The sequence below is a fragment of the Pogona vitticeps genome, chromosome 4, assembly GCF_051106095.1.
Source record: "Pogona vitticeps strain Pit_001003342236 chromosome 4, PviZW2.1, whole genome shotgun sequence".
Taxonomy (NCBI): domain Eukaryota; kingdom Metazoa; phylum Chordata; class Lepidosauria; order Squamata; family Agamidae; genus Pogona; species Pogona vitticeps.
Window position 1 is genome coordinate 207270425 of NC_135786.1, and position 22357 is coordinate 207292781.

Sequence of the window (22357 nt, forward strand, 5' to 3'; positions counted from 1 at the left end):
AGGGCTGAAGTTGCTCCTCACACCTGCTATAGTTTCCCACCTTGTTTTACGCCGTATTTGCACATAACATATACAGGCTGTGGATATCTGCACTGTAAGGCAGATATTTGTACTCTTCCTGCCTGCACGATCAGGTTTTTGATGATATACTGAGAAAGTACTCTATAGATGAAATGGATAGCTTACCAGATGATGGCCATATGCATTCAAAGATGTTTTAACTGTCGTCTGACCTAGATTTTCTTGCAGTATGAAACCATTTTTAAATGTATGATGGAGCATTAGCTATTTTTAACAGTAGTAATTGAAGAGTGGTAAAAGGTAAAAGAAGATAAGACTAATGTATCTTAGATGACTGAAAGAAGGAACAGAAGTATTTCTGTAAGTGGCCTAAATTTCTACAAATCATCTTTCAAGTTCGGTTCTGCTTCTTCACATTAAAAGAGGCGGCTTAGGGTTGAAGAGAGGTAGAGCAGATTAGGGATTTTATTTTATTTATTTTTTTTGCTATTATACAATTGTGCAGGAAAAAGAATCTGGGAAGTACATAGTTTGCATCATTATACATTTTAATCACTAGATGGTTAAGCACTAGATACCCAAAGTTCAGTACAGGGTAAATGGATATCACACTCTCTCCACTGTCCCTTGGATTCTTCAGCTCATGACAATTGAACCTCCAATGACATGGCCAACAAGTAAGAATGAACGAGAAGAAATTATTGTGACTAATGAAAATTACAACTGCCAATTCAAACTCACTTCTTTTCTGGGGAGATCATTTGCAAAGGATAAAGTAATTCCTCTAGGAGAAATTTTTCAGCATACTTTGAATGGAATGATCTATGGATGTCCTGAATTCATGTCAGTAAGAAAAGTGTACACAAGCAAAGAAATTTTTCTTCTTCTGTTTAATGTGATAATTACATGAGCAGTCTTTTCCATAATTATTCCAAATACGAATCTGCATCTTCTAAAAACTGAACATTATTGTCAAGGTATTCCAAGATTATGTTGCCACCGTTATATAGTGGAGTTTCTTTACAGTTTATCCAAGATGCTAGGGTGTGATCCAGGGGCAAAGCTTCTCCAGATGCTGCATGGCAAAGTCTTAATTTCTGAAAAGTAACGGGGAGGGAGAGACTTTATTTTTTCATTCAGTTCTAAATCAAATAATATTAAAAACAACAATTGTTGCTTCAGTTTGCTTACCTTTGCTGCACTTCTGTTGTTGTCATTTTTAAGCTTAGCCAAGGAAGCTGCAGAATCTATAACTCTGCCAATGCTCCAGCGACTACAGAAGAACATGGGCTTGCTTTTTTCCTTGGTTTCTTTAGGTAAAAATACTTGGAAATAGATTCTTTCTGTCTGCAGCAGAAAAGGCGATTTATATAATGTTAGCATTTCAGTTCTTAGTCACATATTTAATATTAACATAAATCCTCCAAAAGAGATTCTCTATAAACAATAGAGAAACCACATGGAGCATCTGACAGTAAAATAGGATCTACATCCACTTTTTGATAATCCAATGTTATTCTAGTGTTGGGCTCTTGATATCTAGTGGGACATCTCTCCCATAAAATAGCTACCCATCCCACATGCTCCTTGCAGTCTATGATGCTAGACTTGGCACACCTAAGGAATAAAAAAAAAGCCCAGCACAAGTAACCAAGCTCTCTCTCAGTCATGTCCCCTTCCCACTGGAATAAGCTTCCTACAGAGGTTCGCCAAGCACCATCCGTCTGTTTTTAGGAAGGTAATATCAAATTATATAGAGCTGCCTTCTACTAGTGTAACTATTGTGTAAATACTGAGATATTCAAATAAGTTTTAATTAGTGTATTTTTATTTAAAGGTAGTTTTCAGCTAGCATCAGGGTTTATTGTATTTACTAGGACTCTGGAGAACAGGATTCAAATCTTCACTTGGCCGTGGAAACTCAATGGGGAAGAGGAACTGGTAAAACCAGTCCTTAAATATCTCACTTACCTTGAAAGCCCTATTAAGGTCGCTATAAGTCAGTTCCAACTTGCCAGCACAGAACAACACACATGATTACATCACCTGTCCCGCTATGTTGCCTTTTTAAATTAGTTTTAGTTATTTTGGTGTTGTCTTTTGTGTACGTGGACTGGGATGTTTAATTGTTTTTGTATAATTATTATGTTTTTGTTTCTTACAGTGTTGTTTGTTTTATCATGTTATAAATCATCCAGAGTGGCCTTGGTAGCCAGATGGACGATACAGAAGTTGATTGTATGAATGAATTTTATTTATATTGGGAACCACCCAGAAAATGTCAACACTAATGGAGCAGTATAGAAATGGAAATTAATAAATAACAACCCTTTAACTATTTAAAAGTGGTTTATGAGGAAAATAGAACAAGCTTGTTTTCTTTGGGTCCAGGAAGTGGGATCCAGAGCAACAGATTCAAATTACAAGGAGATTTGAGGTGATCATTAAGAATTTCTTAACAGTAAGATCTGTTTGCCAATAAAATTGACTACCTTGAATGGTGGACTCTGTTTCATCAGTTTTTTAAATGGAGGTTTGATGGCCATTTGTCAAGGACATTTTAGCTGTGTATTTCCTGCTTTGTCCGGGTTAGGCTTGTTGAGTGTTTACTTTGCACTAGTGAAATTTATGATGTAAACGTTCATGTTTCCATGAAAACCAGTATTTTCTCATAAGATCAGGTGTCAGGCATTCGCTTTTGTAAATAAGTGTTTCAAAATACATAAATTCTTTCAGCCACAAAACAGAGAAGCTAAGAAAAAGGGATTATACTGAGGAGAAATGTTGCTTCAGCATGATAATACTTTTTCTTTCATATTTTGCAACAGCTTCTCCATCAATTTCACTCCCCCTCTCAATTATTTAGGTAGTTTACACCTTTGTAGGTCAAATGTTTTTTTCTTTCAGCAAGCCCTAATCTGAAAAAAAAGTTATAAAAAATGTAACAGCAAATATACAAAAATCAATTTTCTTTCAATATGGTAATAAATACAAAATGTATGTGGTGTCTTGCTATCAACAAGATAAGCATGGTTTACCTGTGGCAAGGATACATCCCCACAAGCATGCATTTTCAATTTCATCAGAGCCACCTTAGCTGCTGTTTCATTGTTCTTGGCTCCTCTGCATCTTTTACTCACTGTGCCTCCTTTCTTGGACTCTGTGATAGACACATGTGCTCAATGTAAGAGGAGTTATTTGTTTCTCTCATTTTGCTAAGAATAAAATCTGCTCCAGTGCACACTTGCAAGATGCTGAGAAACCTGTGCATTGGGAGGGTGATATACTCTTGCACAAATCTTCCATATGTGAAGACTCATAAGAATACATTCAAGACTCAAGAGTACATTTCTAATGAATGAGATTATAATAGGAGCATTATAACATGGATAACCTATCATGGGGCTGAACATGATTACAGGGAGATTCAGCCTTATTTTCAGGTATCACAGGACTCCACAGAATGTACAATGCAATTCTTTACATGTCTGCTCAGAAATCCCTGAGTTCACATATAGGACTGCAACTTTAGTCCCTGTGGTATCTCTGTCAAAACAGGAAACACCGTTAGGTCTCTAATCCTATATTCACAAACCTAGGAACAAGCCTACCTGAATTCACTGGCAGTTAACATCTGGGAAAACATTTATAAATTAAACCCTAAAATTTGAACACGTTAATGCCAATATCCTGTTTATTCTACTGCCCAATAGAAAAGAAAATAGAATGTGGTATTATCTTACTAAACTTACCTACAATGTCTCTAACAAGTTGCTGGGTAGCAGCCATACGAGGTTTGGGGATTTCTAATTTCTCACACTCATGATCTGACTGATGACGATGCCTGAAAATAATATATATGAAAACGTTTATCAGGTATTTTGCAAGGCAATGCAATGGCCTCACAGTCTTGAGACTAGTTAAATTCATTCTTTTACTTGCCTTAAGCAAAAATGTTTTTCACAGTAAGCACACAACACAGGTACAAGTTCTCTTCCTTCACAACCTTTATATGTGCACAAGATAGATTTGTGGTGATCCGGTTTCACATCCTCACTCTTCAGATTTGCCTAAGTTAATTTCAAAAGACAAGTCAGATAAATATGTGTACAAAGAGTTCTCATGGTTAAACATTCTGAAGCAGTATGTTATATGGGGTTTAAACTTGGCATTTCGTCAGTCGCCTCAATCATCAGTAACCCTTGGGGTCCCTTTTAGCTCCACAGTTCTATGATTCCTGTTTTTCAATTCTTTTTTTTTTTTTGTCGAGAAGCACAAACCATACTGTACTTAGGTAGTTCAGTTGAAATAGCAAACTATGGCTTAAATCCACTTTTAAGTTACAACTAGAAGGATAATTAAATCAGTGCAGAACTGATGAATCAACTCCTGCTTAAGTGCAACTGATCCAAGGTGCTTACTCTAATTGCAACTTACTACTGCAGTTCAACCAATGATCTACTGCAGTGCTTCCAAATCTTGGGTAACCCAGGTGTTCATGAACTGCAACTCCCAGAAACCCTGGTGAGCACAGCTGGTGGTGAAGGTTTCTGGGAATTGCAGTCCAAGAACACCTGGGTTACCCAAGGTTGGAACCACTGCAAAACTTTAATGTAAGGTTTTTAAGGAGGCTAATGCAAGAACTGGGATTGCATGACTCCCAGACTCAACCATATAATGCCACCGTTGACTGTCCATTTCCATCCTTTGCTAAATTAACAGCAGTCAAGCATGACATTTTAAAGGAATGGTTCATATATGCAAGCTGCCCCCTTTAAAAAAAACAGTTCCCATATACTGTAGGACTTTGTGAAAAAAGAAAGGGGTTAGAGGTCTGCAATCACTTGATTATAACTCCAGCATCTTTGATCATTGACAATTCTGGCTTGGACTTTGGGAGTTGGCCAATGCAATTCTAACTCAAAGACATACCAACTGCAGTGACAATTGGAATAGGGATAGGAGGTAGTGGAAGACAGGAGGGCCTGGTGTGCTCTGGTCCATGGGGTCACAAAGAGTCAGACACGACTTAATGACTAAACAACAACAACAACTATCACTTCAGATGATCCTTGGTTGTTTTGGCCAGAGGTGTACTATAAATCCACCTGAAGGAGACATTTCCCATCCTGCTCTATAGGAACTAGACTACTGTATGTGCAAGATAGTGGGAAATTGCCACAAGTTGTATTGGTGGCATGCAAGCACAGTGTTAGCTTCCATTTGTATTAACAAAAAAACCCAGTTCACACTGAATTTTTTGTGCACTGTCCCAGACATAGGATGGATTGTGTGGGCTGAAAAGGGTGCTCATTTGCAAATACTTTTTGATTTTTTTTAAAAAAGTGTATGGTAATTTGATTGTAGTGAAAAAATCAGTTAAGTCTTGCTTGCAAAGACTTGCAAAATAGTTTTAATTGTGCTAAGGGAATTAACATCAACATTACCTGAAAGAGCCACAGAATTAAGTACCAGTTATCAACTTACCCCAGAACAATTGTGAGCAGCCCGACTTCTATGCTGAAGACTTATAGTTACATAAAAACAAAAACAGGATATATCATTAGTTTTGGACATAGGATTAAAATGGGAAGGGCAGCTAGATTAATCTTGTGTTGCCCAGTTTAAATTAAGCTAATGTTAAACATGCAAGAAACATGTATATATTTGCTTTGATTTCACTTGTTTCTCTCATGCTTTGCTTTCTCTTACCTCTCCTGTTTTATCCTTCTCTCCTTTTCCTTCCCTGCCTACCTACATTTACACTGTGTGTTCTGCAAAACTGGAAAATATATTTTTATGTTGGCTTGTTACTATTAAGCACCAAGACAAATGACTGTACTGTACATATAATAAATTGGAATTCCTTACCAAAAACATCCTGAACAGCCATCACAGACAAAAGGTAGAAAATCTGAAAGTGCAGAGATAATATCTATTGAAATATTAGATGCTTATGCTCATGAAAACAACAACAATAGTATTCCCCATTGTCATGTCACTATGATCCTCAGCTGTTTTTTAATAGTATGGTGCAGGCCACAGCTATAACGCAAACACGTAAAGCACACTTAACATCTGCACCATGACTGATTGAGGACTTTGAAGAATGCCTTAATCACTAGTTCTAAAATGACTGAAGCAAGAAATTGGATGCTTTTCTTTTCTTTGAGACATGTTATGTGATATAACTCCAATAATAATAAATAACTTTTGTTTTCTTTCCTTGAGCTTCTAACTAGAGTAATCATTCTTGATGCTGCTGGTTCAAGTCTGAATTTTGCTTTTATTTGTTTTAATGCATTTTTCCCATTTAAATATTATTTGCCATGTGGTGCCCTTAAGTTGCATCCAACTTTTGTTAACCCTAACAGGGTTTTTAAGGAATATAAGATATTTATGGACTGGCTGTACTAGCGCCACCCTCCACTGAATTTTTTCTGGCACAGCAAGGATTTGAACCCACATCTCCTGAGTCCTTGTCCAACACTCTATATATACACCACCACACTGGCTTATATTTAAATATCATATGCCACTTTTTCAGATGAGGTCACGTATTTATGACAAACACTACAAAATGGAAGTAAATTTTAAAAACAAACAAAACCCAGTAAAGCAATTATCAGTGGCCACACCAAGTAAATTCAGGACGTCTTCTCTTGCCTACTTAGTGTGCACTAAATGAGAGCCAACTTATAAGCGTATTTCTTGAAAAGGGTTAAAATGTTTTAATTACATAAGCGTGCTTTTCCATACCTACACATGGACCCGCTCAGCCGGGCGAAAGTATTGCTAAACTATACAGTAGAATAGATCAACTAACCAGGACACGCCTCTTGCCTCGTACGACAACAAAAGCCTTCCTAAACCACGCCGGCTGCCTAGGGACCGGAAGTAACATAGCGCCGCCCACACTGAGGGCAAACCACGCCCCTTTGTTCAGGCTGTTCCCGTCCTCCCCGCTTTTAACCATCGCCGACGGGAAGCATCCATAGAGACAAAAGGAAAAAAAAGGTCGCAGGCAATTATCCTACACTTCCGGTACCCATTTGAACAATACTGCCATGAGGAGCACGAGCATGAAGAATAATGGAAGGAATCGGGCAACCCTCAAATCTGCACGTTGACCTTCGATTGAGAACCAGAAGTGCTCCAACTCTTAATCATTATGACTGCATGATCCCACGGAGCCATCTGCCAGGCTGGAAGCGCAAGTGTTTCCACCCGCTCCAGTTGTACCCGCGTACAACTGTCCTAGCCTCCCCGACAAATCTGGCTGTCCACTGACCCTTTCCTCCATAGCCATCAGCTTCTGCCTTCCACCTCACGGCTCTTACCAAGTTGTCCACAATCCTCCACTTGGCAGTGTTGCCCGATTTCCAATTCCGCCATGTTTTTTACAGAGCGCATGCGCGCTCCTCCACCATGGTTCCCATCCTTTCATCTTCTTGAGTGGGCGTAACTACGACAAAGAAACGACTGCTGTCGTCCACGTCACCCCGAGGGGCGGGGCTAAAGGATTTAGCATTTTGATAGAAATAAGTAGTAAGATGAAGAACGAATTCTTTAAAAGTATCGCGTTCGTTATTGCTCTGTTTCGATTCTGATGCCTAGAATAGATGTGCAACTTGTTCTTGTGTACAATTTTTTCTGTACTATCAATAAAGGCTTTGTGCAAAGCCTTGAAGAAGTGGAATTTTCTCTTGGAAAGCTTGCAATTTGTTTGATTTTTAGTGGCCGAATAAAAGGTACCACTTTTCTTTTGCACTTACAGCTCTAGTAAGATGTTGTTTCAATGGAGCTTCTTACAAGGAAGCTTCAATCCCATTGAAATTAATAGGAGACTGTAAATGCAAGGGACTTTACAAAACCAATTGAATTTTAGTTTGTTTTTGTTTTGGTTTAATTTGCTGACAGGTGGAAAGAACATAGACTGCAATCCTATTACAGTGATTTTTAGAGAGTAAGGTTCATTTTATTCTGAAGGACTTCTTCGTAAATAGGCTTCAAATGTGCTGTTCAGCCATTTCAATGATTCAAAGCTGAGAGGGGGTAATAATTTTGCATCATAAGCACTGTTCACCAGTAGAAACCTTTCTTATGGAAACATCAATATTTCTCTCTCAGTGATTTCATATGGCAGGATCTGGATACTTATCTTTTGCAGATTGCCCCATGTATCAAGTGTACCTGTGGGGGTAGTGACATCCCAAGAAAGGCTTCCTCCTGAGCAAGCTCATAAAGGGAGATGCGGTTTTTGAGATAGCTTGGACCTAAGCCATTTGGACCTTTATAGGTTAGAACCCACATTTTGAGTTGAGCCTGGACCTGGATCAGCAGTCAGTTGAAGTTGTTGCAAAGGGTGTGTGTGTTGCGATACCTTTAATCAGCCCCAGCTAACAATCTGGCTGCAGTGGTTTGGATCCGCTGGAGTTTCTGAGCCCTTTCCAAAGGCAGATTCACACCAGTTTTATGTAGATGTTAATTAGGCTAGGGGACAAAACAGAACTCTGAGGAACCCAAGCAGGCAAATGGCCAGTATATTGAACAGGAGTCGCCCATCACCACCTTCTGAGTTCTCCCCTTTTAGGAAGGACCAGAGCCTGTAAAACAGTGCCTCCAAATCTGATCACAGAAAGACTGCCCAGAAGAATACTGTGGGCTCGGGACAGAAACACAGAAAAGGGTGATACCGTAACACTGAGCATCTCTATACAGCTAACAAGCTGCATAAATGGAACTAACAGTTAGTTCGACATTGTCTCTTATGTACCATTGGAGTCAGTATCAACTTAGTGACCCTTATAGGACTGGCAAAGAAAGAAACACATTTAAGAAGTGGTTTTGCCAGTCCACCTCCTCCTCCTGGGAGTTTCCGAGCCGGGATTTGAACCTAGGCCTCCTGAGTCCTAATCCCTTATTCTATCTATTATATCCCACTGGGACATTATTAGCACAAGTGTGCTTCCGAGCATGTGCAGAGGGCCTATCCTAACAGTATGTCCATTACCGGCCGCTAGGAGCGCCAAATCCCCCGGGGATTTATTTCCCAGAGGGAGCCACTTCTTTCTGCAAAGACCAGCTTTGTTTTGTTAAAATCCACAAGCGCGCTTCCTGTCGCCGGGCGGGCGGCCACGCATCACCTTCTTGTCACCTGGGGAGAAAGAGGCGGGGCCTAAGCCCAGGTGGAAACACCTGTAGCAGGTGCGTGTCGGTCACGTGGCTCCGCCGTCGTCCCCGAGAGCAGCCGCTTCCTTCCCTCCCGGCGTTTCTCCGCCGCCCCGACCCGACGGAGTGAGGAAATGCAGTTACTGCCACCCTCGGCTTGTTGTTAAGCCCGGGCAGGGAAGTGCGGAGAGGGGCCGCCAGTGGCTGGCTGGCTGGCTATCCGCGCCGAGCGCCTTGGCACTGAGATCGCTTTGGCCGAAGCGGGCTGTCTGTCGATCCCGGGATTAAAGCGGCGGCGCCGGCGCCGGGGTCGCCCTTCGGTGGGACGGCGAGGATGAGTAAAATCCAGAAGTTTTTCAAGGGCGGGGGGGTTCCCAAGGGGAAAAACAAAGGGGGCCCTTCCCCGCAGGAGGCTTTAGCCCGGCTGCGGGAAACGGAGGAGATGCTGACGAAGAAGCAGGAGTATCTGGAGGCGAGGATAGGGAAGGAGCTGGCCCTGGCCAAGAGGCACGGCACCAGGGACAAGCGAGGTGAGCATTGCGCCGGGTTAGGCCTCCACTCGCCGTAGAGCAGTCCACCCTTTCACCCGTGGAAGTGAGGGGGGTTCCTGCGGGGTGGGGTGTCATCGGGCGGCCAGTGAGTCCAGCCGCTAGATAGCTGTACCCCTTGAGCATGTGAAGAGTACAGGCCCTTTACCACTGGCTAATGGCGCCTTTCACTCCCAATATCTAGCTTTTCGGGGGGGGGGGTAGGACTTTTGCCACCTCCACTTTAGAAATGTGACTGTCGTGGTTGAAGAGGCAGGGCCTCGTTTAAGATTATATAAATTAATATTCTAAGGAAGTAATTTCTGCTTGGCAATAAAATAAATCGTATATTTCTTCATTATCGGGGGCCCTCTATCCTTTCAGATTTGATCAGTGTGTTCTTGATGCCTACTGTGTGCTGACTGTATACAAGTGCAGTTTTTAACTTTGTTTTTTGGATTGTTTCCAAATTTTTGTAAGCTCTTTGGAAGGGTTTGGGGTTTTTGCCTTGAAAAGAGGTGTACTGTACAGTATATATTCCAAATGAATAAAAATTGGAGTGTTGACCATTGGTACTTGAGTTTGAAACTCCCATGGGTGGGTTGTTCCCAGTGCTTGTATCCCACAGAATGAACTTCACCTTCCTCTTGTAGTCATACAGTACCTAGTTTGATGTACCCACATTTTGTCAATTCCCATGAAAGTATCCTTGATTTATTTTAATTAGTGGTACAGTGAAGCAGTTACTCATCTTAAGCTGTTATGGCCTGTCAAGTTGCTTCCAATTTATGAATTTTGAGGTGTGTAAAATCCACGCGACGGAGTGAGCGCCTGTCGCTTGTCCCAGCTCCTGCCAACCTAGCGGTTCGAAAGCATGCAAATGCAAGTAGATAAATAGGGACTACCTCGGTGGGAAGGTAACAGCGTTCCGTGTCCAAGTCGCACTGGCCATGTGACCACGGAAGATTGTCTTCGGACAAAACGCTGGCTCTATGGCTTGGAATCGGGGATGAGCACCGCCCCCTAGAGTCGAACACGACTGGACAAAAATTGTCAAGGGGAACCTTTACCTTTACCTTTTTAAAATTTTTCAAGGAGTGTTTACCATTGCCATTCTGCAGAGAGTTTTCATGACAAAGCATAGATTTGTAGCCAGGGCCCTGAATCCTGTAGATATCCATTGTGGTGTAGTAGATAGAGTGACTTCCTAGGACTCGGGAGACTTGGGTTCAAATGCTTACTCGCCCATACATGTCTCACTTATCCTGAAAGCTCTACTAGGACCACTGTAAGTTGGATGGCACGTAACATCCTAGTTGTACACTGTATCCACTGCACCAGAGCTTACCTGGATCCATTTTAGATGACAATATGTATTATTTCAAAATCTGTTCAATCATTTATCCTGTGTTTAGGGGTGCTTTTGCCTGTTCATCTAAGTAGGTTCCATAGCTTTCCACAAAAGCACCATTCTTCCTAATGATTAGTCAGAATTACCTTTCTTGCAGTTTCAAATCCAACTACCTACATTGTTTTCAGAATCAATCCCTAGAAAGGTGAGCATAGTTGTAATAGCCTTTATCGTGTCCAGTATGATAAGTACGTACAGTATAAGGTTAGCTCCCCATAAGTTGCTGTGTACTTTTGTTTCACTATCTTGCTTCTTCACCATGTTCACGTGGTGAACTTTACACCCACTTGAAAGTTTGTTACTTTGATCAGGGTTGGATTAGTACTATTAGTAGATCACAATAAATACTCTTTCAGTTAGGATTTTCAGAAACAATTACTTTAAAGGTTTGTTGTGGGTTTTTCAGGCTCTTTGGCCGTGTTCTGAAGGTTGTTCTTCCTGATGTTTTGCCAATCTCTGTGGCCAGCATCTTCAGGTCTCTGTGGCCGGCATCTTCAGTCCTCTGAAGATGCTGGCCACAGAGACTGGCAAAACGTCAGGAAAAACAACCTTCAGAACATGGCCAAAGAGCCTGAAAAACCCACAACAACCATTAGATCCCGGCCGTGAAAGCCTTCACGAATACAATTACTTTAAAGGTTGTTTCCCAAAATGGTATCTTGTAATAGTATTGTTGTTATGTGCAGTCAAGTTAGAACCGACAAATAGCAACCCTAATAGGGCTTTCAAGGTAACTGTGAGACATTTGGGCAGGCACCTACCTATGGTCTCCTATTAGTATTGAAATTAGGCTGCCTATAGGGCATATTAACCAGGAAATATATTCCATTCATGCAGACTTCCTTTGGCATGAACATGCTTTGGATTGTTATGTGCATCATAGTATTTAATGAATTGAGATCTAAAAATGGCTATCAGAATTGTCTGGGTTATCTTGTATGTTTGCGTTTTTTACTATGGGGGGAAATATTTGTAAACAATAGATAATACATCTTAAAAATATGAACACTTGTAACTTCTGGTGACCTTATGTTTTGTTTAGGTCATTCATAATTGTAGAATATTGAGGAGTCAGATTCCTTTTTAAGATTTATACACAAAACCTACCAGCAGTGTGTTTTAGAAGAAAATTGAGTATCAGTATGTGGTGTCAGTAGCCATGCTCAAAGGAAGAACATTCTTGGGTTTTGTTATATTGGTCTTTCAAGTGCTACATTTAAGGCTGGCCGAAATCTAAACTAGAATTAGAACTGCCTGTAATAATTCTGGTCCCTTTCCTGCATCTGTAGACCCACCCTGTTTCTGACCAATAAAAATAGCTGCATGAAGTCACTTAGGTGTGTTCTTGTTATACATAATAGAACACTATAAAAATAGCTTTCTGTTTTGTGACAGTGCTTGGCTTTCAGACTTCAGTATAACAGAAGTGGTGCTGGCTGAACCCTAATTTAAAGATTATTCCAGTACTGAAGTATTTTTAGGAGTAAGTCCCACTGAACTCTGTGTCTCTGTCCATTTGTGACTAGCCCTCCCTTGAGGGTATTTAAAACCTTTGAGTGTATACCTGCTGCAGAAATAAGAAGGTGTTATGTCAGCAACACTACTGACTAGTAGTTACACACCTGGTTGTTTGCCATCCAGTCACATGACAGGGCGTGCATTAGATTAGATTAACGTTAGTTTGGGGGGGGGAAATCAATTACAGAAAGAAAGTCAAAGAGGTGGAAAAATTGTAGTTGTGAAGTCAATGCCGGTGGTATGTTTAGGGTCAAATTATATGTTCCATTTTGAAAAGCCTGTTTAGACCTGATCTTGTACTGTTTTTCAGAAAAAGCAGTCACAAGGCTCTCTGAAACAGTTCAGGACTACAGGGTTCAATTCACTTTGTGTGAGGGGGGAGGGAACGTTTTTGTCTGGCAAAGTGTGAGCATCTGTTTGGTGGGGAACCCCAAAAACAGACTGGGGTGTGGGATGCGCTTTGACTACTTGTGTTGCAGATTATGTGGCTTATGGATTTCATCAGAAGGTTCTAATTCTGTTCTGAGCCAGGTTTGATCACCACAGTCCCATACTGTGAATTTTTTAGTAAATAACCTTGCAGCCTCAAAGAAAGTAGGAAGTTTGTGGCAGTGTAACAGAGAGTAATGTACGTAGGTACTAGTGGTAGATCATGATACAACTACGAAGAGAGGGAGGAAGGACTGCAGAGAATTCAAAACGTTATGAGCAAAAGTGAGGATTTACATTCCCAATCAATCCTGAAGCACTCTACCTTTCAATTTTTAATACACAGGGTATCTTTGAATATACTCAGTGAGCTTAGAAATAAATCTAGAATATTCACATGGGCATTTCGTTAGGAAGTAGGTAGAGGAAGTGAACATTAATGTGTGAGCTGTGGCTAAGGAAGTTTCTGCTGGACAAAAAAGGAACCATATTGGCACCTGCAGCCTGTTTTTGAAGCAGCTGTGTGCCATTCAGAGACAGTCTGCTTTCGGATTCCTTACTTGAATGATGATGAGAACTAAGGATAATGTATTAATAGTTTTCTGCCAAAGTGCATCTCAATAGGCTTTGCATGATATTTCCTCAAGTGCCTTTTGAATGACAGTATGAGATACTCCCTCAGGTAGAAATAGCATGGGCCGTCTTGCTGGAGGGAATAAATAATTGCAGTGTGAATTGTTCCAATCTACTCTTGTCTTTTATTAAACTGAGAGATAGGCACATGAAAAGGAAAAATATAGGTGGTTTTGAGGGATTCTAGATATTAATCTGCAATTTCCATCAGCTCTTGCTGGTGTATCCACCTTGGTATATATCCTGTTTTCCCAAAAATAAGACCTAACCTGAAAATAAGCCCTAGTATGATTTTTCAGGATGCTCGTAATATAAGCCCTACCCCAAAAATAAGCCCTTGTTAAGTGAAACCCTGCCCTCCACTGTTGTGCAGCAACCAGAAGATGACATGACTGTAAAATAATACATCCCCTGAAAATAAGCCCTAATGCGTTTTTCGAGCAAAAATTAATATAAGATCCTGTCTTATTTTTGGGGAAACACAGTATTCTGTAAAGAACTGAGAAAGGGGGGGTGCTATAAAGTGGTGATTTTGGTGCTTCCTTGCCTTTAAAATTAAAAATCCCACTAGAGGACCATTTGTGTGCTGCAATTGCATAGCAAGGTAACACACTCTCTCTTTCCAGATAATTAAAAATGTAAACATTAAAACAAACTTTCACTGAACAGTACAGGCAATAGAAAGTTGGATAAAGTCATTTGTCACTGATTAAATCTCTACTAATATCCAGCAGATGTTTATGTTCAGGAATATGTTTCTGAGAAAAAAATATTTCGTCTTTGAGATATTGAATATTGTTTAAGAGGAGGGATGTGGTGGCGCTGTGGGTTAAACTGCAGAAGCCTCTGTGCTGCAAGGTCGGAAGACCAGCAGCCATAAGATCAAATCCATGCAGTGGAGTGAGCTCCTGTCGCTTGTCCCAGCTCCTGCCAACCTAGCAGTTCAAAAGCATGCAAGTGCAAATAGATAAATAGGTACTACCATGGTGGGAAGGTAACAGCATTCCATGTCTAGTTGTGCTGGCCATGCGCTGGCACAAGCTTTTTTGCTCTTGAGGGTTCATGAGATGTGGAATTAGATGTGTGCACACACAATTGTGCATGTATGCATGCACGTTCTTCCAAAGTGCAACAGTGCAGATATAGATCATTTCTCCCCTCACTGCTAAGAGCAGAAGAAAGGCCACTCTATAAGAGGATCTCTGGAAGAGAAACTAGAGAGCCTTTATCAGTGCTCAAACTGGCGGGAAGAGAAATTCAGCATCAGTGAGGGGCATGGAAGGGATGCAGTTCTGGTCTTGTCTGGCTGCATGAAGCTCCAGGCTGCTAATTGTGTTTCTCTGTTTGAAGTGCACAGACAATGTAGTAATGCCATGGTTTTAGACTACATTGTGAGTTAATACAGTATTAGTAAACTCTACAGCAATGGTTGTTAACCTGGGGGATATCACCCCCCAGGAGGTGATTTTGTTTTTCAGAGGGGCAATGGAATGAAAAGGGGTGACACGGGGGTGAAGGAACAGAAGGGGGTTGATAGGGGGCGATGGAGCTGCCGTGCTGCCACCACCATTGAGGAAGTTATCATTGCTCCCCTCCCTGCGTTGCCGGATCCAGAGCAGGTGGTACTGGCAGAGGAAGTGGTGCTGCTGCTGCCACCACCATTGAGGAAGTTATCATCACCCCCCTCCGCATGGCACCTCCATGCCGCCACCATGGGGAGGGGGCTGATTATAACTTCCTCAAGGGGGAGTTTCTTTCAAAAAGGTTAAGAACCACTGCTCTACAGCACCAAAGTCAGCCTAAGTGACTGGTAATACACATAAGATGTTTGTGCTGTAACTGCTGTTGTGCATGTCTTATGATGGTGATGATGGCAATTAGCATTCCAAGGATATGACTTAGATGCCATCACTGTGTTGCTACTTGAAGTTGGGCAATGAGGTAAGAGTTTCATGTTACCACAGAACAAGTCCAGCAGCCTATTTACAAGTATACAAAGTCAAGACTGAAGTAGATCAAAATGCTGAATTGAGAAAGGATCCCAAGGCTTTGTTTGAATTTTCTAGGAAGGAGCTTTACCTTTAATTTGCAAAACAGAAAAAAATGGTGTGTGTTCTTATTACAAAGCACACTTTGTTCTTCCCTGTGTCACCAATGTATCATGACCATGCTAGCTTTCAGCTGGGAAATGGATGAATAATAGGACTTCTTAACGTGGATACAGTTCTTTGGTAGCTGATGTTTGTCTGGTGGACTTAGATTTGCTCCATACCATTGGAAGAAGTTAATGTTTTGCCATTAACGTTCACATCATTGCTCTTTGTTCCACAAAAGAAAACTAATAAGTGTCATATGTGTTTCTTATTTGAAGGGGAGTTACTTTAAGTAGAAAAACTATAAGAAGAAATGGTTAATGCCATTTTTCAGTGCCATGGTATTATCCAGCCCACTTTCTCTCCTCTGCCTATTCCCAACCTAGGGATGTGTTGCAGAGTTTTGAATTTCTGGCTAAAATTCCTTGTATTATACAGTAGATATACAGAGATTCTCGGAGGAGAATAGCTTCAGATTCCCTACATAGTCCACCCCTTTATCATTAACTGGCATTACAGTTTTAGTAACTCTCTCTGAGATATTTATAGAAGTAAGAATAAAAATGCTTGATTATTGTGAAGAGATCAACAGCAAACAAAGAGCTTATTTCAACAGACTAAAGAGAGGGAAAGAGCACTCATCAGAGAGGTGGGACTATCTTTGAATTAAGAGTGGGGAAAGAATTATTGTTTAATGTTGGGTAGATTGACAGCCACACCACCCAACAAAAGTTCCCTCCCAGCCACACAAACCACAGATAGAATGTGAAGTTGTAAATTCCCAACAAGATGATCCTCTCCATGGATGTGATATATCATATTGCTAAGCCAGGTATCACCCATCCTATATTTAGGCAGAAAAAAAAAAAATCAGACACAGATATGTAACTGTGGAAAGGATGTATATGTCTTAGTAAACCACAGCCTAAATGCATCAACAATGTGATGTGGCAGGAAAAAAAAGCCTAATATAATTTTAGGTTGCATCAACAGAAGTATGGCATCCAGCTCTAGAGAAGTAATAGTTCTACTCAATTCTGCTTTGGTCAGACTTTATTTGCACTAATGTGTCTATTATTGGGCACCAAAGTTTCAAAAGAATATGGACAATCTGGATCATGTTCTGAGGATGGCAAACAAATTGGAAAGAGTCTGGATGTAATAAATGGCTGCACAAATTTGAGTATGTTTAGCCTCAAAAAGCGAAGACTGAAGTAGAATATGGTAACATGATAGGGCTTGTCACATGGAAGTAGGAATAAGCTTGTTTTCTGCTGCTTCAGAAGGTAGAACTAGAGATGGGCATGGTCCTCGGTTTGGAAGTTCATGCCAATCCTTGGACTTGAACCACAGGTGCTGTGTGTTCCCTTCTCCCATCCCCATAACCGGATCCCCCACTCACCAGCTGGTGCCCACTGCTCTTTTCCTCCTCTTTGGGCATTCAATCATTCTTGGCAGGAACACATGCTTCCCTCCTCTGCCTCCTCTGGCAGCCAACCACTCAGATGTCGTGCAAGGATTTCTGCAGCACTGCCACTGAATGGACGGCTGGTGGTTTGCTTACCCCCACTGTAGCAGCTTTCTAAAGAAATGGGCTTTTGGATTCCTCTGCTGGAACAGTTCTGTAGTTTGCAGTATAGGACTGTTACGGGAGGGACCACAGCTGAATGAAGAGGTATTTACTTTGCATGCACAAAGTTTCCAGCTTGGTATCTCCAGGGTCAGGTAACAATGATAGGGCTGTCACATGGAAGTTATTACTTGCAGAACCAGTAATAATGAGCTCCATGGACAAATAATCTTAAATGCTGCACAGCAGTTGCTTCAGTTATATTGAAGCTGTGAAATCTATTTGTAGAATTAAATCTCTACTTCACTGTTTTGGTCTTGCAGAACAACCCCTTATGTAAACAAGGTAGCATTGCTTTGAAAATAGGTTAGAACATAATATCTCTGCTTTCTGTTTTGTTTTGTTTTATAATTTCTAAGGTTAAACTTGAAGGTATGTAAGCAGGCTAGTACTTGGGGAAATGCCCTGATAACATTTTTCCATTGTTTGAAATATCTGTAATTCTGTGACAAATAACAACTGAATGGAGAGGCACATATTCATTATTGTGTTGGGTCCCACACAATCCAAATACTTGCAAGTCCTCAGCAATGCTAGACCTTAGTCCCCAGCAGTCATCTGTTAAGGTTTTTCTTCAGCAGTAGATTATGGTGTTTGTCTGCATTTTTTTTCAACAGCGGTAATTTATGCTGAGATGTTTCATGTCAGCACTACTAGGTTCAAAGAGTCCAAATGGTTCAGATACTTGCTTTTAAGAATCTCGATTTGCTGCCTGAAGCAAATAGCACATGGCCACACCCAATTCACAAGCCAAAGCTAACTGGTACAGTACTTGATTGTACTGTAACATACTTGATATCCCTGGGATAATTTATCAACCACAAGCTGTGCAGTGGATAAAGTTCTGTCCTCCAAAAAAGAGAAATGGTCAGGAGGAACAGTGAAGAGCTGCTTGCACTGCCCCACCTCACCTGCTGCCTGAGGCAGTTGCTTCAGTCTGCTCAATGGTAGTACTCAACCCCCAACAAACAGCAGTGTAATAACTCCCATCAGGTAATAACTCCCATTGAGAAGACCTTCATCTAAAGCAGGCACTAACCAGAAACAAGAAAAGCTTCCTTGAACTTGCTTTTGAACTGTAACTTGGAAGGTGTAAGTATCTTTGAATCATTAATCATTCTACAGATTTGATCCAGCAGCATCCTGTTAAAAGGTATGCCAACCATCAACCCAGGAATAACGAACTCTCAGAGTAAATATTTGAAAAGTGTGTGCAGTGAGGCTGATCTAGCCCAGTTCACATAAAAATCACTTCCTTAGTAGCGAAAAGTCCCACATGTTCTGTGAGATCTACCCATAAATGGGCATGACTCTGAGAATTGTGTGATCTTCATGAATAAAGTGGTCTGTTTCATAAAGTACAAATTACACTAACAATTCTTCACTCCGTTTATCTTGCATGTGCTAGCTTTGCCTCCAAGGGTGATGTAAACAAAGTAATGGTGGTGTAAACAAAAACAACAGCATTTTGTCTTGATAAGACATGAAGAATAATTTTTGCAAATCAAAATCCCAGTTTTTCTTCCTGTCATATTCCAACTGGTTACGTGCAGTTTTAACCAACTCAAAAGGAAGGGATTTTATCTTTCCCTTTCCACTCCCCTCTGCTTATGTGGATTGGTGGTGGGGATTGTTTGTGCTACAGCTGGAGAAGAAATTGACAAAATCTGCTTTTATTAGGGACTTTCTGGAATTCTTTCCATTTTGTGTTATGGTTATGGCATACTATAGGTGTAATTATATTTTTCATTCTTTTTGTACTTGTGAAGAAAATTGTTTTGATTCCCTCCTAGCTCCTAATTTGAGCAATACGTGATTTGGAATAGCGTGCTTTGATAGGCTTTATGCTTACTTAATTTCTGTTCTTCCAAGGATTTTTTTGTTTTGTTTTGGGTTTGTTTTTGGTAATTTGGTATGTCACCGTGGCTGAAATCCTGTTGCTTATTGTAGTAAATCATAGCTAAAGTAGACTCTTTGACTTATTAGAGATTTCGTGAGTCAGTTCCTCTGATTTTTTGGGTATTGTATTCATTGATCCTTTTTTAGTATTGTATCTCACTGTTATTACTTTAATACTGTCTTGTAATTGTTGTAAGCTGGCTTGGGTTTTTTTTTAATTAGAAAGGTGGGTTAAAAATTTAAATAAAATAAAAATGATTGAGTGGGGCTATTTTAGTTGAAACTTACTGTGCTAAGCAACAGGATTTCAGACAACATGTACAAACTGTGTCCAAGAATATACTTTCCTGCTACCTTTTTCAAACTGCTGCTCCTCTAAATCATTGTGTTGTTAAAGCAAAGGATTTTTGAGAAAATCTGTGCAGTGTTGTGACCTGTGCTGTTACTCTTCTTTCCCCAGATTGCTCTGACTTCCTTTCTGGCTTTCTTCTTTTTTTCTGAATCTTTGGAATGGGGAAATCTTTTTCCAGTCTTTCAGAATATCTGTGAAGTAAGTTTATCATTTAGCATTGTGAAGTACTGAGGGGAAGTCATGTTGACTGAACATTTACTGAACAAATAAATACATTACTAATTGGCTTGAAAAATGTGGACTCATTACCAGTTTTACCTAATGCTGTGCTGTGAAATTTGAGCATGACTTCAAATCACTGGATATTCATCAGTGTTTCTCATCTTTCTTAATCCACAACCCTACTTTAATCTAATAATTCTACATTAATTAACCTGGAGTATTCCAATAATTTTTAATGAATGATTATTCGCCTTTCTGTTTGTTCGGCTTATGTTATTTACATACATAATCTGTATCAGTGTGTGTCTGTTCTGAGGTAGTTGATATTTCAGATTAGATAAACAATAGGATACTAAGTTTTTCAAAACTAAGGAAAATATAAGTGGTGCCCCGCATAGCGAGGTTAATCCGTTCTGGATTAACCGTCGCTATGGGGAAACATCGCTATATGGAACAGAAAACGGCATAGAAACACAGAAACTTAGTTTAATGCGTTCCTGTGGCTCTAAAACTCACCGTTGTGCGAAGTTTCCCCATAGCGCCGCCATTTTCGCGCCCTCGGTAAGCGAGGGCAGGGCGCGAAAACAATGTGGGCGGCCATTTTGGGTGTTCCGGCGGCCATTTTGGAACCACCGAACAGCTGATTCCCCGACATCGCAATGCGAAGATCGGTAAGCGAAACGCTTACCGATCGTCGCAAAGCGGGTTTTGCCCATAGAGGCCATCGGTATGCGATTGCATTAGTGAACCCAAAAAAGGGATCGCTATGCAAATTTGTCATTAAACGGTGCGCTCGTTATGCAAGGCACCACTGTATTTACTGTAGAATGGCATATGTGTTGCCTATATATACTTACCTTGACAATGTAAACTGAAGGGAGTGATATCTGTTAAAAATATGTATTCATAAATATGACCCACTTTGTTTAAATGCTCAGGGTGGTTTATGACATGGTCTGAGGCTATGTTGCAACCAGACCAAAAGGACAAGAGATTTTTTTTTATATGAATCCTCATATTTTGGCTACTGTATCAGTGCAGTCTGTGTCTTGTTCAGCAGCTCCTTCAGGGGTGAATGGAAAATTATTTTATTTATCTCTTGCCACTACTGATTATGTGTGAGAGAAGAAGCTGATTGTTTTAAGATAAGTTTTCTGTCAACTTTACGGTGTATTATAAAAATCAGTGAAGACTGGTTTTCTGCCCAACAGCCTCTTTAAGAACTACAGACACCATGCAGTAGGACACTATTGTGTTCTTCCCATTTAGATGAGAAATGTGAAGTTCAAGGGGCATTTCCTTTAAAAGTGACAGTTAGCATGGCCTGCTGGCACACAAGCCTTCTGGACATTTCTCTTAAAGAGGCACACTCAGCAATCCAGTTCCTGATTTGCTCTTGGAGTCAAGATTGGTGGAAATGTTTTTGGCTTCAAGTGGCGATGTTGAATACTAATTGATAGGTGAATGCAGACAACATAGGTACCTTCATATACAGAAGATGCACCAGGTCCCCAGAGGAAGAGAGATCACGTCTCCAAGATGCTTTGTGCCATCAGTTAATTCAGGGTCAAGTGACATTAAGAACATATTTTTTGTCCACGCACATAATTCCTTCAAAGTTCAGTGCATCAACAGCTGGACTTGCAAACAAAGTCTCTCTTGACCTCTCATTAGCCCCACACAGAATGGCTGATAAAGAATTGTGGGAGCTGTAGAGTCAACCTTTGGCCAGCTACCTGCCTGGGATTAAACTCAGGTTGCGAGTAGAGGCTTGACTGCAGTACTGTAGTTTAACCATTGAGCCACAGGGCTGTTTATTTATTTATTTATTTATTTATTTATTTATTTGATTTATATCCCGCCCATCTGGTAGGTCGGTACCACTCTGAGCGGCTAACACAAAAAGTATAAAATTATAATAACATAAGTACAAAATATCAATAACAGAACATAGTAATCATAAATAATAAATAGGAAAGAAGAAAGGAATAATTTAAATTAGCTTAGAAGCTGGCAGGAGGGAAGGCCTTGACATAAAGCCATGTTTTTAATTGAGTTTTGAATGTACCCAGCGAAGGGGCCGCGCGAATCTCGGGAGGGAGATTGTTCCAAAGGCGAGGAGCCACCGCCGAGAAGGCCCGGTTTCTTGTCTTCTCCCTCCGGGCCTCCCTCGGCGTCAGGCTCCTCAGCCTCACCTCCTGGCTCGCGCGGGTGGTTCGGGTAGAACTTGGTGGGTGAAGGCGTTCCGCCAAGTATCGAGGTCCCAAACCGTTTAGGGCCTTATAAGTGAGCATTAAAACTTTGAAGTCGATACGGAAACGAATGGGCAGCCAGTGCAGTCTAGCCAGGATGGGGGAGATGTGATGATATTTTCTCCCACCAGTGAGGAGTCTGGCTGCTGCATTCTGCACCATCTGAAGTTTCCGTATCAGCCTCAAAGGTAGCCCCACG

At 40.8% G+C, this 22357-nt stretch overlaps 2 protein-coding genes across 4 annotated transcripts in view; one reads left to right on the plus strand and one right to left on the minus strand.

Annotated features, from left to right (window-relative positions):
* Positions 1-896: 896 nt before the first annotated feature.
* Positions 897-7498, minus strand: ZFAND1 (zinc finger AN1-type containing 1). Of its 3 annotated transcripts, XM_020787574.3 has the most exons (8): positions 7362-7498; positions 5893-5935; positions 5509-5548; positions 3964-4091; positions 3774-3865; positions 3060-3181; positions 1213-1368; positions 897-1118 (listed from the first exon to the last, which is right to left on the minus strand). In XM_020787574.3, the coding sequence occupies exons 1-8, from the start codon at positions 7432-7434 to the stop codon at positions 948-950; spliced, it is 825 nt and encodes a 274-aa protein (XP_020643233.3). In that variant the 5' UTR covers positions 7435-7498; the 3' UTR covers positions 897-947. The 3 variants fall into 3 exon arrangements, with proteins under 3 accessions (XP_020643233.3, XP_020643234.3, XP_078249692.1); XM_020787575.3 differs by lacking the exon at positions 5509-5548 and having other exon boundaries at positions 7362-7480; XM_078393566.1 differs by lacking the exons at positions 5509-5548; positions 7362-7498 and adding an exon at positions 6848-6908.
* Positions 7499-9398: 1900 nt separating this feature from the next.
* The window catches only part of CHMP4C (charged multivesicular body protein 4C), a 31954-nt gene continuing 18995 nt past the window's right edge, over positions 9399-22357 (plus strand). The window contains exon 1 of the mRNA XM_020787542.3: positions 9399-9722. Within this exon, the coding sequence (XP_020643201.1) occupies positions 9527-9722 (196 nt within the window). The 5' untranslated portion in view covers positions 9399-9526. The remainder of the gene's footprint in view (positions 9723-22357) is intronic.

Coding starts and splice junctions, on each gene's coding strand:
- ZFAND1 (XM_020787574.3), bottom strand. CDS start 7,434: ATGCGCTCTGTAAAAAACATGGCGGAATTGGAAATCGGGCAACACTGC. Junction 5,936..7,361: donor GGAGGATTGTGGACAACTTG/GTAAGAGCCGTG, acceptor CTGCACTTTCAG/ATTTTCTACCTTTTGTCTGT. Junction 1,119..1,212: donor ACAACAGAAGTGCAGCAAAG/GTAAGCAAACTG, acceptor GTTACTTTTCAG/AAATTAAGACTTTGCCATGC.